The 18,764-nt window shown below is 43.6% G+C and overlaps 1 protein-coding gene across 2 annotated transcripts in view; it reads left to right on the forward strand.

Annotated features, from left to right (window-relative positions):
- The window catches only part of AGBL1 (AGBL carboxypeptidase 1), a 1,210,518-nt gene that overhangs the window by 316,038 nt on the left and 875,716 nt on the right, over positions 1–18,764 (forward strand). For both annotated transcript variants that reach the window (XM_063925754.1, XM_063925755.1), the window contains 2 exons: positions 10,216–10,299; positions 18,336–18,425. In XM_063925754.1, coding sequence (XP_063781824.1) covers positions 10,216–10,299; positions 18,336–18,425 — 174 coding nt within the window. The remainder of the gene's footprint in view (positions 1–10,215; positions 10,300–18,335; positions 18,426–18,764) is intronic.

The following is an 18,764-nucleotide window of genomic DNA, read 5'->3' on the forward strand; positions in this document are numbered from 1 at the left end:
GTGTCACGCAGGATGTCCCTTCCAAAAAACCCTCCCCAAACAGCACATGACGCAAAGAAAAAAAGAGGCGCAATGAGGTAGCTGTGTGAGTAAGATTAGCGACCCTAGTGGCCGACACAAACACCGGGCCCATCTAGGAGTGGCACTGCAGTGTCACGCAGGATGGCCCTTCCAAAAAACCCTCCCCAAACAGCACATGACGCAAAGAAAAAAAGAGGCGCAATGAGGTAGCTGACTGTGTGAGTAAGATTAGCGACCCTAGTGGCCGACACAAACACCGGGCCCATCTAGGAGTGGCACTGCAGTGTCACGCAGGATGGCCCTTCCAAAAAACCCTCCCCAAACAGCACATGACGCAAAGAAAAAAAGAGGCGCAATGAGGTAGCTGACTGTGTGAGTAAGATTAGCGACCCTAGTGGCCGACACAAACACCGGGCCCATCTAGGAGTGGCACTGCAGTGTCACGCAGGATGTCCCTTCCAAAAAACCCTCCCCAAACAGCACATGACGCAAAGAAAAAAAGAGGCGCAATGAGGTAGCTGTGTGAGTAAGATTAGCGACCCTAGTGGCCGACACAAACACCGGGCCCATCTAGGAGTGGCACTGCAGTGTCACGCAGGATGGCCCTTCCAAAAAACCCTCCCCAAACAGCACATGACGCAAAGAAAAAAAGAGGCGCAATGAGGTAGCTGACTGTGTGAGTAAGATTAGCGACCCTAGTGGCCGACACAAACACCGGGCCCATCTAGGAGTGGCACTGCAGTGTCACGCAGGATGGCCCTTCCAAAAAACCCTCCCCAAACAGCACATGACGCAAAGAAAAAAAGAGGCGCAATGAGGTAGCTGACTGTGTGAGTAAGATTAGCGACCCTAGTGGCCGACACAAACACCGGGCCCATCTAGGAGTGGCACTGCAGTGTCACGCAGGATGTCCCTTCCAAAAAACCCTCCCCAAACAGCACATGACGCAAAGAAAAAAAGAGGCGCAATGAGGTAGCTGACTGTGTGAGTAAGATTAGCGACCCTAGTGGCCGACACAAACACCGGGCCCATTTAGGAGTGGCACTGCAGTGTCACGCAGGATGTCCCTTCCAAAAAACCCTCCCCAATCAGCACATGATGCAAAGAAAAAGAAAAGAAAAAAGAGGTGCAAGATGGAATTATCCTTGGGCCCTCCCACCCACCCTTATGTTGTATAAACAAAACAGGACATGCACACTTTAACCAACCCATCATTTCAGTGACAGGGTCTGCCACACGACTGTGACTGATATGACGGGTTGGTTTGGACCCCCCCCAAAAAAGAAGCAATTAATCTCTCCTTGCACAAACTGGCTCTACAGAGGCAAGATGTCCACCTCATCTTCACCCTCCGATATATCACCGTGTACATCCCCCTCCTCACAGATTATCAATTCGTCCCCACTGGAATCCACCATCTCAGCTCCCTGTGTACTTTGTGGAGGCAATTGCTGCTGGTCAATGTCTCCGCGGAGGAATTGATTATAATTCATTTTAATGAACATCATCTTCTCCACATTTTCTGGATGTAACCTCGTACGCCGATTGCTGACAAGGTGAGCGGCGGCACTAAACACTCTTTCGGAGTACACACTTGTGGGAGGGCAACTTAGGTAGAATAAAGCCAGTTTGTGCAAGGGCCTCCAAATTGCCTCTTTTTCCTGCCAGTATAAGTACGGACTGTGTGACGTGCCTACTTGGATGCGGTCACTCATATAATCCTCCACCATTCTATCAATGTTGAGAGAATCATATGCAGTGACAGTAGACGACATGTCCGTAATCGTTGTCAGGTCCTTCAGTCCGGACCAGATGTCAGCATCAGCAGTCGCTCCAGACTGCCCTGCATCACCGCCAGCGGGTGGGCTTGGAATTCTGAGCCTTTTCCTCGCACCCCCAGTTGCAGGAGAATGTGAAGGAGGAGATGTTGACAGGTCGCGTTCCGCTTGACTTGACAATTTTGTCACCAGCAGGTCTTTCAACCCCAGCAGACCTGTGTCTGCCGGAAAGAGAGATCCAAGGTAGGCTTTAAATCTAGGATCGAGCACGGTGGCCAAAATGTAGTGCTCTGATTTCAACAGATTGACCACCCGTGAATCCTTGTTAAGCGAATTAAGGGCTGCATCCACAAGTCCCACATGCCTAGCGGAATCGCTCCCTTTTAGCTCCTTCTTCAATGCCTCCAGCTTCTTCTGCAAAAGCCTGATGAGGGGAATGACCTGACTCAGGCTGGCAGTGTCTGAACTGACTTCACGTGTGGCAAGTTCAAAGGGCATCAGAACCTTGCACAACGTTGAAATCATTCTCCACTGCACTTGAGACAGGTGCATTCCATCTCCTGTATCGTGCTCAATTGTATAGGCTTGAATGGCCTTTTGCTGCTCCTCCAACCTCTGAAGCATATAGAGGGTTGAATTCCACCTCGTTACCACTTCTTGCTTCAGATGATGGCAGGGCAGGTTCAGTAGTTTTTGGTGGTGCTCCAGTCTTCTGTACGTGGTGCCTGTACGCCGAAAGTGTCCCGCAATTTTTCTGGCCACCGACAGCATCTCTTGCACGCCCCTGTCGTTTTTTAAAAAATTCTGCACCACCAAATTCAAGGTATGTGCAAAACATGGGACGTGCTGGAATTTGCCCATATTTAATGCACACACAATATTGCTGGCGTTGTCCGATGCCACAAATCCACAGGAGAGTCCAATTGGGGTAAGCCATTCCGCGATGATCTTCCTCAGTTGCCGTAAGAGGTTTTCAGCTGTGTGCGTATTCTGGAAAGCGGTGATACAAAGCGTAGCCTGCCTAGGAAAGAGTTGGCGTTTGCGAGATGCTGCTACTGGTGCCGCCGCTGCTGTTCTTGCGGCGGGAGTCCATACATCTACCCAGTGGGCTGTCACAGTCATATAGTCCTGACCCTGCCCTGCTCCACTTGTCCACATGTCCGTGGTTAAGTGGACATTGGGTACAACTGCATTTTTTAGGAGACTGGTGAGTCTTTTTCTGACGTCCGTGTACATTCTCGGTATCGCCTGCCTAGAGAAGTGGAACCTAGATGGTATTTGGTAACGGGGGCACACTGCCTCAATAAATTGTCTAGTTCCCTGTGAACTAACGGCGGATACCGGACGCACGTCTAACACCAACATAGTTGTCAAGGACTCAGTTATCCGCTTTGCAGTAGGATGACTGCTGTGATATTTCATCTTCCTCGCAAAGGACTGTTGAACAGTCAATTGCTTACTGGAAGTAGTACAAGTGGGCTTACGACTTCCCCTCTGGGATGACCATCGACTCCCAGCGGCAACAACAGCAGCGCCAGCAGCAGTAGGCGTTACACGCAAGGATGCATCGGAGGAATCCCAGGCAGGAGAGGACTCGTCAGACTTGCCAGTGACATGGCCTGCAGGACTATTGGCATTCCTGGGGAAGGAGGAAATTGACACTGAGGGAGTTGGTGGGGTGGTTTGCGTGAGCTTGGTTACAAGAGGAAGGGATTTACTGGTCAGTGGACTGCTTCCGCTGTCACCCAAAGTTTTTGAACTTGTCACTGACTTATTATGAATGCGCTGCAGGTGACGTATAAGGGAGGATGTTCCGAGGTGGTTAACGTCCTTACCCCTACTTATTACAGCTTGACAAAGGGAACACACGGCTTGACACCTGTTGTCCGCATTTCTGGTGAAATACCTCCACACCGAAGAGCTGATTTTTTTGGTATTTTCACCTGGCATGTCAACGGCCATATTCCTCCCACGGACAACAGGTGTCTCCCCGGGTGCCTGACTTAAACAAACCACCTCACCATCAGAATCCTCCTGGTCAATTTCCTCCCCAGCGCCAGCAACACCCATATCCTCCTCATCCTGGTGTACTTCAACACTGACATCTTCAATCTGACTATCAGGAACTGGACTGCGGGTGCTCCTTCCAGCACTTGCAGGGGGCGTGCAAATGGTGGAAGGCGCATGCTCTTCACGTCCAGTGTTGGGAAGGTCAGGCATCGCAACCGACACAATTGGACTCTCCTTGTGGATTTGGGATTTCAAAGAACGCACAGTTCTTTGCGGTGCTTTTGCCAGCTTGAGTCTTTTCAGTTTTCTAGCGAGAGGCTGAGTGCTTCCATCCTCATGTGAAGCTGAACCACTAGCCATGAACATAGGCCAGTGCCTCAGCCGTTCCTTGCCACTCCGTGTGGTAAATGGCATATTGGCAAGTTTACGCTTCTCCTCCGACAATTTTATTTTAGGTTTTGGAGTCCTTTTTTTACTGATATTTGGTGTTTTGGTTTTGACATGCTCTGTACTATGCCATTGGGCATCGGCCTTGGCAGACGACGTTGCTGGCATTTCATCGTCTCGGCCATGACTAGTGGCAGCAGCTTCAGCACGAGGTGGAAGTGGATCTTGATCTTTCCCTAATTTTGGAACCTCAACATTTTTGTTCTCCATATTTTAATAGGCACAACTAAAAGGCACCTCAGGTAAACAATGCAGATGGATGGATTGGATACTAGTATACAATTATGGACGGGCTGCCGAGTGCCGACACAGAGGTAGCCACAGCCGTGAACTACCGCACTGTACTGTGTCTGCTGCTAATATATAGACTGGTTGATAAAGAGATAGTATACTCGTAACTAGTATGTATGTATAAAGAAAGAAAAAAAAACCACGGTTAGGTCACTGGTATATACAATTATGGACGGGCTGCCGAGTGCCGACACAGAGGTAGCCACAGCCGTGAACTACCGCACTGTACTGTGTCTGCTGCTAATATATAGACTGGTTGATAAAGAGATAGTATACTCGTAACTAGTATGTATGTATAAAGAAAGAAAAAAAAACCACGGTTAGGTCACTGGTATATACAATTATGGACGGGCTGCGGAGTGCCGACACAGAGGTAGCCACAGCCGTGAACTACCGCACTGTACTGTGTCTGCTGCTAATATATAGACTGGTTGATAAAGAGATAGTATACTCGTAACTAGTATGTATGTATAAAGAAAGAAAAAAAAAACCACGGTTAGGTGGTATATACAATTATGGACGGGCTGCCGAGTGCCGACACAGAGGTAGCCACAGCCGTGAACTACCGCACTGTACTGTGTCTGCTGCTAATATATAGACTGGTTGATAAAGAGATAGTATACTCGTAACTAGTATGTATGTATAAAGAAAGAAAAAAAAACCACGGTTAGGTCACTGGTATATACAATTATGGACGGGCTGCCGAGTGCCGACACAGAGGTAGCCACAGCCGTGAACTACCGCACTGTACACTGGTTGATAAAGAGATAGTAGTATACTCGTAACAACTAGTATGACGACGGTATAAAGAATGAAAAAAAAACCACGGTTAGGTGGTATATAATACAATTATGGTTGGACGGACTGCCTGCCGAGTGCCGACACAGAGGTAGCCACAGCCATGAACTACCGCACTGTACACTGGTTGATAAAGAGATAGTAGTATACTCGTAACAACTAGTATGACGACGGTATAAAGAATGAAAAAAAACCCACGGTTAGGTGGTATATAATACAATTATGGTTGGACGGACTGCCTGCCGAGTGCCGACACAGAGGTAGCCACAGCCGTGAACTACCGCACTGTACACTGGTTGATAAAGAGATAGTAGTATACTCGTAACAACTAGTATGACGACGGTATAAAGAACGAAAAAAAAACCACGGTTAGGTGGTATATATTATAATACAATTATGGATGGACGGACTGCCTGCCGAGTTCCGACACAGAGGTAGCCACAGCCGTGAACTACCGCACTGTACACTGGTTGATAAATAGATAGTAGTATACTCGTAACAACTAGTATGACGACGGTATAAAGAACGAAAAAAAAAACACGGTTAGGTGGTATATATTATAATACAATTATGGATGGACGGACTGCCTGCCGAGTTCCGACACAGAGGTAGCCACAGCCGTGAACTACCGCACTGTACACTGGTTGATAAAGAGATAGTAGTATACTCGTAACAACTAGTATGACTATGACGACGGTATAAAGAAAGAAAAAAAAAACCACTGTTAGGTGGTATATAATACAATTATGGATGGACGGACTGCCTGCCGAGTGCCGACACAGAGGTAGCCACAGCCGTGAACTACCGCACTGTACTGTGTCTGCTGCTAATATAGACTGGTTGATAAAGAGATAGTATACAATACTACTAATATACTGGTGGTCAGGCACTGGTCACCACTAGTCACACTGGCAGTGGCACTCCTGCAGCAAAAGTGTGCACTGTTTAATTTTAATATAATATTATTTATCATGTACTCCTGGCTCCTGCTATAACAACCTGCAGTGCTCCCCAGTCTCCCCCACAATTATAAGCTTTATATACAATACATTGATGTGCAGCACACTGGGCTGAGCAGTGCACACAGACTGAGTCACTGTGTGACTGTGTATCGTTTTTTTCAGGCAGAGAACGGATTAAATAAAACAAACAACTGCACTGTCTCTGGTGGTCACTGGTCACTGTGGTCGTCAGTCACTAAACTCTGTCTGCACTCTGCACTCTCTTCTAATCTACAGTATCACAGCAATCTCTCTCTCTCTCTCTCTCTCTTCTAAATCTAATCTAAATGGAGAGGACGCCAGCCACGTCCTCTCCCTATCAATCTCAATGCACGTGTGAAAATGGCGGCGACGCGCGGCTCCTTATATAGAATCCGAGTCTCGCGATAGAATCCGAGCCTCGCGAGAATCCGACAGCGTCATGATGACGTTCGGGCGCGCTCGGGTTAACCGAGCAAGGCGGGAAGATCCGAGTCGCTCGGACCCGTGAAAAAAAAAGTGAAGTTCGTGCGGGTTCGGATTCAAAGAAACCGAACCCGCTCATCTCTAAACAATACATCAGGGGAATAAATCATTACAGCAGGGGATTAAGTCCGACTGCCCAGTCTCAGTTAATCCTATCAAGATAAAGGTGGACCGATCTGTATGTCAGTAAAGTTATCCTCCATAACTTTCTCAGTGGTATACTTCACATGTGCCACCACTCTGCCACACGGATGCGCACAACGGAGCAATACCGAGGAACATTAAAAGTTGAATTTTGCAGTCAGTGGTAAAAATGCATCACCAATGAGGTGGTTTTTCAACCTCTCCCAGTGGTTCAAATTTGATAAATTGTGTTAGTACAACATTGTGCCTGGCTGCGGTAAGTGAAGTTACAGATTGTAAAGTTCCACTGCAAACAGGATATCAATGATAAATAAACACCTTAAAAACTAGATATAAAAGCATAAGCATACTACTGCCCGTGCATCAGTTGGTTCCCATGTGGTTTTACACATTTCCGTAGCTCTTGTGAAATTGAAAGTAATGCAGTTAACCCATCTTATATATGTGTGTATTGAAGCTTTTCCATAGAATTTGTCTTTATCTTTTACATCAACCTTCCTGTTACATCTGTAAACGCAGCGTCATTTCAGAGTCTGCATATCCAGAATAAAGCGCTCAGCGATCTCTGCTTTATACTTTAATTCATCATATTTGGTTTAGCAGAGGCCGTAATGAAAAGTGCATTATGTTGTCACAAAGCGGGCTGCCTAAGCTGTTAAACCTGCTTGAAAAGAACATAAATCCAAGATGGTTATCTTAAAGAAGAGCCAATCCTTTTCCTACGTAAATGTCTATAAAATTTATATTAACTGCATTTTTCTAAAGATCTGTCTTAATATCACGTCAGTGCTGCTCTGCCAACTTAAAAATGGAAAACAAAATGGATGGACATTATCAGCGATGTATAAAATACACACATGTTTTACTCTTCTTTAGTTTCCAATCCTGATTTTATCCTGTTATATAAAGCATAACATTCAGATGCATATACAAAACCATGAATCCTCCCTTTGCCAGTAACGGTAATTACTACTATCCTAATTGTAGCAAGGAACGTGATAAACTTCATATGTAAACATTCAGATCTTTCACTGAATTCTGATTTATACCACAAACATTTTGCTTTCCAGCGGAATCTCATTACACACCGCAGCACAGAGTTGCCAGTGTGTTATGATTTGTATAGAACTTATAGGATTACGTTATATAATTATCACTGAGTTGCATAAAGAAGCCTCTGTGGTAATCACCGAACATCATTAATTATTATTATTTACTTACACCATGTGGCTGGTGTTCTAAGTATTTTAAGCAATATATAAGATTGGATATCTATATATCTAACTATTTTCCATGCTACTGTACTTTAGGTTTATTCATTTTTTTTTTAAATCACTTTGGTGATGTTTACGATACATGTAATGATGTTTAAACTCTATGTTGTGTTTCTTAAATCCCTTATATTATTATCACTCATCAACGCATACTTGCTGTACAAAGGTGGGTACCGATCCTGCGGCCTTGACACTGCTGTTAGTTCCATTACCCCAGACTGCTCATTTATCCAAGCGGCATGTGAACTGCTTGTACGCTGTGTGAGCCAGTCAGAAGTTCAGGAAAAGTGTCAGAACCTTGACATCACTGCTCAAAGTGGGTCAAGTGTTAAGTAGCAATAGCTACCACTGTAAAGGGAACAGAGCAGATCCTGCCCAAAGCAAAGGTATGAGGGTGGAAGTGGGTGAGAATAGAGGGATGCTGTATAAAAAAAAGTGTAACAAAATAAAATAAAAGTAAAAATGAACTCAGGATAAAAATGAATTAAAAATTAATAGAATGTGACGATGCATATATGCATGTCTCATTGTGCCTGTGTTTGTGTCTTTAGTGTGGTATGTTGATATGAGTTTGCTTTCTCTTTTTTTAAGTATAACTTATTTATTGTAAGGAATAAAGTACCCATTGCTGCAATTTCATATGCATATTAGAAGTCATCTCAGACTGCTGCAGTTAAGGACCAAGGACATGTGCATTTACATGGCCATTGGCCTCCTCTGAGACTGCTAATAAGATTTTATATTACTGTAAGGGGAACATTATTCCACATAGTATTATTTTTATTTTGTGGAATAATCACTAGTGAGAGCAATGTATGTCAGCCCAGACAGCAGAAGAGCACAGTTGGATGCACAAAGAAAATATCTTAAATGGCGCATCTAAAAATAGCATAGTTACTCTATTTGCTGACCCGCAGGTATCTTATAATTAATCCAGGCTTGCACCAGTAGCATAGTTTTATAGTAATGATTACATAGTTTATCTGCACCCATTCCTTCATCAGTAGCATAGGCGTCAGAATTACGAAAGCTATGCGTACACCCAGACAGTTATACACACAACCAGCGGCATTACAGTGTGGCAGTGCGTCCTGTGCCAGCCCAGAACCTGAGTGCATGTCATCATTATGTCACGCAGAGGGGGCGGGGCTGCCAGCAATGAGAATGCTCTGGGCGGCTGTACAGACTTCAGAGTACATGCCCGGAGTATCAAAGGATGCTCTGGGCAGCACTGCAGCAGCCATCTTGGCTAGAGGGTACCATTCCAGGCTTCCAGCTAGCCAGTAGCAAGGGGTGTAGGGCAGTGATGATGCTACCCTAAGAGACCTGTGCTCTGGGCAATGGTACTGCTGGCACACCCCTAGTTACAGCCCTGCACACATTCCCTTAATGTACTTGGACTGTGTTTGCACAACGCTTCCCTCCCCCATTCCACCTGTTCCATTGTAAAGAAGTGCAGGTGTCAGATATGCATACAGACCTAGTTGTACCCTTTTGTTTTCTGTGGACATGTGCACAACACATTGGTCAATGTTACACTAAGCAAATGGGTGTATTGTACCTCAGCATCTGCCCCCCACCACAATAAACTGGTTGGGGGGCAGGTCACTGTGTTATTCTTCCTTGTAGTATAAAGACTCAGTCACAGATAGGAAGACAACTCACGGAATCCCATTGGTGTTTAATTCCCTATAAAGTATAGAGAAAGCAATGCAAAAATGCTATATTAATCTATTCATTCCTGATTCATTTAGACAAAAGTAAGTCTATTAAACAGACATATCTTTATCTTATAATCTTCTCGTGTAAGTAATAGTTAACGTCTTGTAAGTAAAGATAATATGTGTTAGTGACTTGTTCCATTATCCCAGTGGCACATATGTGTAATATTTGGCTGCTGGAATAGCAATATAACACTATAAATCAAATAAGAGGCATAAACTGTATCTGGAATATGGGCACACATTTTTTGTATTACATTTTTAGGGACAAAATCTTCCAAGATATCCAACGATATTTGAAGCCCAGAGATCTTCTTAACCGAGTTGTGTTTGACTTGGACAACCCCAGGTACAGTAATACCAAGTCATTTATACAGTAGGTTTTAAATAATTTGTCTGACTTTTGCTAAATCTAATGTATCATTTATATTTTTTACAGTGCTCTGTAGACATAACTAAAATGAATGCATCATAGTTAGGGAGAATAGATTATTATTATTATTATTATTATTATTATTAACTATTATTTTTATTATTATTATTATTATTAATAAAGTTAAGCAGTTATTTGTACTGTGCCACAATAATCTAAGTAATGGACTTAGATAAAACAGAGTGTACATGATACAGGACACAAGGACATACAAAGAAGATGAATAGAAGTGGACAGGACTTAGGGAAGGACCTGCTCATTAAAGTTCACAATGGGGATGGGGAAAAGCTGAGACAGAAGGAGGATGGACAAGTATGGAGGTTGGAGCAGTAGTGCTCATTGTGAATGGTTTGTTATTAGGATGCAAGCTTGGTGCCACTGGTTTTCTAGTTGATGTTTCTGCCACTGAGAGATGAATGGGAATCCAGAATCCCATATGGATATGTGGATGATCTCTTGGTCGCAGGTTAACTAGAAAATAAAAAGGCCAAGGATAAATAGTACCATACGGTGCCAGTATGGTCCTTGGTATTGTGTTACTCTCTTTAGGTGAAGGTGACAGGATTGTATCAGCTACTGTATATAGAAAATCATATACATAAGAGATATCAGTAACTGTCCTAAACATGAATTATGTATTAGCAGAGTGTATGCAAATAATAACTTTGAAGCCAATACAATATAGACTAACACACAATAAAAAATTAACTGAAAGAATTTGATAGTAAACTACGGAACTACAGAAATAAAAAATTGTGCATACTATAATTTGAATGATTGACTGTGAGTCTACTAACCGAGAACACAGATAGGCAACAGTATTGGGTGATTAGTGGGCTAGATGTGTGCAGGCTTGGACTGGCCCACAGGAGTACAGGGGAAACTACTGGTGGGCCCCACTGCCTGGGGGCCCACCTCCTGCTCTAAGGATCAGGTTCCAGCAGGAGCGGATAGGGAACAAAAAGCGGCCCTGGAAAAATTTGTACTAGTGGCCCCACATGGGCAGCACCATAGGTGTAAGGTCTAGCCATGGGCCATGGCAGCAGCACCCTCCCCCCAAGACTTTCCAGATAGTGGGCATGTCCAGCATCAAGGGGGAAGTCAAAAATAAATAAAATTAAATGTAATGAGCAAATATGATACACCTTCAGAATTTAGGAAACTATATAATTCTTTAGAAAGATATATTTTCTTGCTTATTACACCAACCGTATCCCAATCACTATTCACTCAATCTTATATGTCAGCCAAGCAGGCAGACAGAGCATACACTAGATCATCTGCAATCACAGGCTAAGTGGCAAAGTAATTTTCATACAGATGTAGCCACCTTTATCTTGACTGGCTGAGGCGTTTGTCCCGATCGAGCATACGCAGCGTAGGGAGGCGCGCCTAGTCACAGAGAGGCGTACCTAATCTCACGGAGGCAGACAGAGCGTTTGGCGTTACCTTTACGTGTAATACCTGCGATCAGCCACCAGATGTCGCTTTTTACAATCTCCACTGAGCATGCGTGTGGTCTCCCGTAAAATACAATACTGAAATATATAATAAGGACTACTTTACTAAGGCGTCTCATTACGCTGCATACAGTAAATACTTATTACGCTGCATTATTTAATACAGTATATATACGATACAGACACAGATAGTACAGCATACAGTATATGATCCATCTACAGTACTTTATGAATATGTGAGCATCCAAGTCCCGCAGACAAAACAACAGAAAACCAGTAGTGTACACTGTCGCAAATGGACGTATTAGAAGTTCACTATTGCCTCTTGAGATTAGGAATTTTGTACAGTATGTTAGCGTCCTAATCCCGTAGTCATTACAGCATAATCAAAACCAATGGATTTATTCATCTGTCTGCGGCGAAGTGGTGAAGTGTTCCGCTTCCTATACTCAGAGTCCTGAGTTCGATTCCTAAAGTACAAATGCATGTTAGTTTTTTCCAGACACTTTATTATTATTTTTATTCACATAAACCAGGGCAAAGCTGCAGGAGCGGTTCTACTGTTAAGGTTCTATGCACCGTACAGTACACATACAATTCTGTAGCTGGGCAGACTCAATTGAAATGGCTACCACCTATGACTCCTTGCCCCACAGAGGCCCTAGGCTACGGAGCAAGTAACAGTCCAGATTTTACAGGCTATGGGGCAATGCTGAAGGAGCGTCACAATCCCCTAGCTAAAATACACAGGGGCGATAGGAATAAGCGAGGTCTATGCACATTATGGTACACCGGACTCGATCGCATAGCACACTGGCAAAATGGCCGCCGCCCCTGAACCCTTGTGCATGGGGCAATGCTGAAGGAGCGTCACAAACCCCTAGCTAAAATACACAGGGGCGATAGGGATAAGCTAGGTCTGCACATTACGGTACACCGGACTCAATCGCATAGCACACTGGCAAAATGACCATTACCCCTGAACCCCCACCTCGTGGCAGGCAGCGATAGCTATGGGGCAATGCTGAAGGAGCGTCACAATTCCCTAGCCAAAATACACAGGGGCGATAGAGATAAGTGAGGTCTATGCACATTACGTTACACCGGGCTCGATCGCATGGCAAACTGACAAAACACAAGTTTTACATAAAGCAGGGCAAAGCTGCAGGAGAGTTTCTACTGTCAAGGTTCTATGCACTTTACGGTACACATACAATTCTATAGCAGGGCAAACTCAATTGAAATGGCTACCGCCTGTGACTCCTACCTCCATGGAGGCACTCGGCTATTGGAGCAAGTAACAGCACAGATTTGAAGCAATGCTGAAGGAGCGTCAGAATCCCCTAGCTAAAATACACAGGGGTGATAGGGATAAGCGAGGTCAATGCACATAACGATACACCGCAAAGTACCCCATGGTTTTGATTATGCCTTTTCTTTGAACACAGTATTTTCCACTGCCTCGCCCTACCCCCATCCCACTTTCCCCTTCCCCCCTGGGAGCCTGCAAAGTACATGCAGTAGACAGGGAGGGAGTTCCGATCCGGTTACAAGACATGTGCAACAGTATACTACTGTATGTAGGAAAATCCTCCACCTACTCTGATTTATGTGAAACCTGTGTGCACCCTTTTATTGAATGTATAACAAAGAAAAAATAATAATAAAGTGAATGTCACGGGAACATAGAAAAAAAAGGTTGGCACTTTGGGACTCTCAGCGTGGGAGGTGGGAGCCTTCATCGCTAGGTTGGTATGGAAGGGTAGACAATTAGCTACCGGAGGGTATTAACCCCAAGTTTCTGTGACCCCCACAAGGCTCATGGCAAGTGTCGGAACCCATGGTGGGTCTGAATTAACGGGCCCATTATAGTCTATGGGAAAATGGGTCCACTTTGCATACTGATATCTCTGGTTCTGGGTGTCCCAGAGACTCAGGACTGGTACCATACAAAAGAGGAGACTCTTGGCTTTCGGGGCAGACCAACCACTAGTTTATGTGACACTGGAAAAGGAAACGGGAAGCAACCGTGTTTTGGGTCCCCTCCAGTTGTCCGCCTAGCTTGCACAGGATGCAGGGTTTCTGGCTAGATAGGAAATACTGTACAGAAATGCTAAGCATGGTAATTTGACATCCAGGAACATAGGGAGGAGTTTTTATCTCTCTCCATTATACTTAGAAAAATTACACTTGCCACTGTACGTTACAAGCTGTTCGTGCTAATTAGTACACTAGTAGAACATACTGTACAGAGATACTAAGGACAGTGATTTGGCATCCACGAACTTAGGGAGGATCTTTAATCTCTCTCCATTGTAATCTTTCTAAGTATAATGGAGAGAGAGATAAAAGCTCCTCCCTGAATTCCTGGGTGCCAAATTACAGTCTTTAGTATCTCTGTATTCTATGTTCTACTAGTGTACTAATTAGCTGTTTGTGCTAATTAGTACCCTAATAGAAAATACTATGCAAAGATACTAAGGATGGTGATTTGGCAACCAGGAACTTAGGGAGGAGCTTTTATCTCTCTATATTATACATAGAAAGATTAAAATTGCCACTATACGTTACAAGCTGTTCGTGCTAATTAGTACACTAGTAGAACATAATGTACAGAGATACTAAGTACAGTGATTTGGCATCCACGAATTTAGGGAGGAGCTTTAATCTCTCCATTGTAATCTATCTAAGTATTATGAAGAGAGATAAAAGCTCCTCCCTAAATTCCTGGATGCCAAATTACTGTCCTTAGTATCTCTGTACTCTATGTTCTACTAGTGTACTAATTAGCTGTTTGTGCTAATTAGTACCCTAATAGAAAATACTATGCAAAGATACTAAGGATGGTGATTTGGCAACCAGGAACTTAGGGAGGAGCTTTTATCTCTCTATATTATACATAGAAAGATTACAATTGCCACTGTACATTACAAGCTGTTCGTGCTAATTAGTACACTAGTAGAACATACTGTACAGAGATACTAAGTACAGTGATTTGGCATCCACAAATTTAGGGAGGAGCTTTAATCTCTCCATTGTAATCTATCTAAGTATAATGGAGAGAGATAAAAGCTCCTCCCTAAATTCCTGGATGCCAAATTACTGTCCTTAGTATCTCTGTACTCTATGTTCTACTAGTGTACTAATTAGCACAAACAGCATGTAACGTAGAGTGGCAAGTTTAATCTTTCTATGTATAATGGAGAGAGATAAAAGCTCCTCAGTAAGTTCCTAGATGCCAAATCACCATCCTTAGTATCTCTGTACAGTATGTTCTACAAGTGTATTAATTAGCACGAACAGCTTGTAACGTACAGTTGCAAGTTTAATCTTTGTATGTATAATGGAGAGAGATAAAAGCTCCTCTGAAAGTTCCTAGATGCCAAATCACCATCCTTAGTATCTCTGTACAGTATGTTCTACTAGTGTACTAATTAGCATGAACAGCTGTTTTATCGGATGCCAAATCACCGTACTTAGTATCTCTGTACAGTATGTTCTATTAGGGTACTAATTAGCTGTTTGTGCTTGTTCACGGGAACACATAAAAAAAAAAAGGTTGGCCCTTCCTTTCCATTGGTGTTGGTTTATGCCTTAGGGGACTCAGACGCTCGCATTTGTAAAGCACAGTATTTTCCACCGCCTCCTGCTAGCCCATCGCCCTTCCCCCCTGGGAGCCTGCACAGATCATGCAGTGGACAGGGAGGGAATTCAGGTCCTGTGCAATACACAAACGCCGAAGATCTACTGTACTGTTTTGCTCACTCAGAATACACTTATTTCTACTCATTACCGCTGTGTAGATGCATTTAGCGTAAAGAATCGCTCCTGCAGATCTACTCTGATTTATATGAAACTTGTGTGCATCCTTCCATTGACTGTCTTACAATGAAAATAAAATAATACAGTGTATTATTACAATAAAAAAAAAAAAAGAAGGCACATCAGGTCTCGAACCCTGGACCCTCAGCGTGGGAGGTGGGAGCCTTCACCCCTAGCCCACGATGCCTCATGAGAGATTCCCAATTTCATGTGTAAAAGTACTGCAAACAGCGCCCGGCCCCCACCCCATTGGTGTTGGTTTATGCCTTAGAGGACTCGGACACTCGCATTTGTAAAGCACAGTATTTTCCACCTTCTCCTGCTAGCCCTCCATTCCCATTATGCCTTAGGGAACTCAGACGCTCATGTATTTTAAAAGCACGGTGTTTATACATTGTACTGTACATTCTTCCTTTTACACAATTAGTTGCATCTCCATACACATACAGTACTCTACAGTAGGTCACCATCTTTTTCCACCGCCTCCCGTTACGCCTACAGTATTAACATTACAGTCGTCACTGACCAATTGCCAGAGCTGTACAGGTACAGGTAGATCAATCCGCCGCTATACTGTACGATCGAAAGTACTGGATTAGTGGAGCATTAGCCACCCAGTGGTGGAGATGTGTAATGCATGCTGAGTATCTAGATCGCCTCAACGCGCCTGCCTGTGATTAAACTCAGCTATCGCCTTAGCGTGACTAAACGGACGTCTAGGCGGAGAATCGGTCAAGACAAAGGTGGCTACATCTGTATATGCAAATTATTTTGCATCTTATTCATTATGTCTATAAAAAGGACCACATGTCCTCAAACAAAACAGGCCCCACTGGTGCATCGGCCAACCGGGAATCTTCCCAGTGAGCCCTATGGCCAATCCGCCTCTGGATTCCAGACTATGCACTTGAATTATACATTATACATATGTTACCTTATACTGGACTATGGTGTATTTTCTACAGTGCATTGCTGTTATTAATCTGTTATTAATCTGGTACATGCAGCAGCTGAATTTACTGTAAATATTTATGAAGGGGCCCAGACGTTGCACTCTCTAATGGTTAGTCAAACCAATGAGGTGCAGACTGCCCACACCCCTAACATGTTCCCCTACCACAGCATTCCCCCTGTGGGCCCTACATGCCCCAGTCCGAAACTGGATGTGTGGAAAGACCATATAGAACTATAACAGTGGCAGCATATCTTATTTTTTTGAATCCTGGAGAACAGCAGCAGTGAGGGGTGAAGGTTTGGGGCGGTGCAGAAAATATAGTCTATAAATGCAAAGCTAATCCCACTGATTAAAGATACAGTATGTATGCAATGCAAGCAGTGCAGGTTACAGGCATTTCTGAGTTGGGATCTACTCCATGCAGAAATACTAGTGAACAATTACCTATTGTAGACTATGATTTTTATGCAAATGCTTCTTCAGGGCTCTCTAATATATTCATACGGTATACCCATTGGCTTTATCCAGTCAGCTTCTGTCTGTGGGAGTAAAAGGGTGTTCAAGGATAAAGCGCCCATATTTTTGATTTTTCATTTAGATGGTTGGGTAAGTATATTATGCTATTTAGGTACACTAGAATTAGATGTTTGGGAAGATGTACAGTACTGCATCAAACCTTCTAAAGAGTACAAGTTGTACATAGTAACCAATCATCTTCTAACTATCGTTTATCAAGTACACATTTAGCCGTGTTCATCTATCCTACATTGCAGGATTGACTTGTTGCATCTGGGTTCAACTATTTGCACCCAGCAATCCAATCACACAATACATTCCCTATGGGCGCAAGCACCCATTTGTGGGCACACTTTTCATGATCGCTTTGCCACGATGCGTACGCATCACGGTAAAGATGAGCATGAATACATATGTACATGCTATAAAGTGATAGAAAAAGGCAGTGGCATCACAAGGAAGGGGGGTGCGGGCCGCTCCTGGGTGTCACCCTTCCAGGTGGTGACACCAAAATGCTTACTCCTTCGCAATGACCGGAACCAGGTGCTACAGTGTGACATTTACCTTCAGTACTCAGCTCCTGTTACTGAAAAGGGACTGGTGGTGCTGGAAGAGTCTCCGGGGCAGCCCACACACCCCTGGAGTGAGGTAATCCTTCCCAGGAAGCCTTCAGTAATGTCAGCGGTGCTTCCATAAAGCCACATCCCCTTTTTACACAAAGCACACACCCTTTTTGGACATGCATGCTTGGCCACCCTGGGTGTCACCAACCCCAGTGCCGCCACTGGCTAGACGCTGATTGGTTGCGTTGGCCAATTTCTCCACCTGTCCACTTTAGAAGGTTTGATACATCTCATCCTGAGAAGTGGTCTGAGAAAACATACTAGGGATGGATGGATGAATGAGAAGTTTGTATAGAAAATTTGAGAGGTTGAAGAGTTAGGCTAAGACACAGAGATACAGGAAAGAATAGAGCTGGGAATGGTGAGACAGAAATGAAGGACTTATTTATAAAATGAAGTGGTAAAGCCAAGAGGTTGATCAATTTGGATGAATGCTTTATGTTCTTTGGTTATTATTGAAGTAATGTAGATTAATAATAATAATAATAATAATAGTCATATCTAAAATTAATATCCTGTGATCTATAAATGGATTGGTTATCTACATTAATGTTCTGTTCTTTTTTTTTTTTTCAGTGTTGCAGACGGTTCTGAACAGATGAACTGTTTGAAGTTCTTTTCCAGGTTTGAATCTGGAAATCTCAGAAAAGTCATACAAGTGCGTGAGTAAGTAAATAAACCAAAGGTGTCAATGATAATGCCATACATCAGTAAGCTTGCTCAAAGCTGTCTTTTAACTCTTTCATGACTGGGGGAAGCTTTCATCTTAATGATGGGAACAGTTTTTTTATATTTTTGGGCCTTTTTGCCTTTACTGGGAATTACCTTTACATTTCTTAGTCTATGCAAATTTAATGTTTTTTTTCAGAAGACAGAGATTTCATCTGATAGCATATTCAAGGAAATATTGTTTTTCTCACCCCAATATAATATTGTTTCCTACACCTGAGTTTGAGGATACCTGGCAGGGGAATCCGTTCAATTTGCCGGCTGTTGGGATCCCAG

The sequence above is a fragment of the Pseudophryne corroboree genome, chromosome 6 (genome assembly GCF_028390025.1).
Source record: "Pseudophryne corroboree isolate aPseCor3 chromosome 6, aPseCor3.hap2, whole genome shotgun sequence".
Lineage (NCBI taxonomy): Eukaryota > Metazoa > Chordata > Amphibia > Anura > Myobatrachidae > Pseudophryne > Pseudophryne corroboree.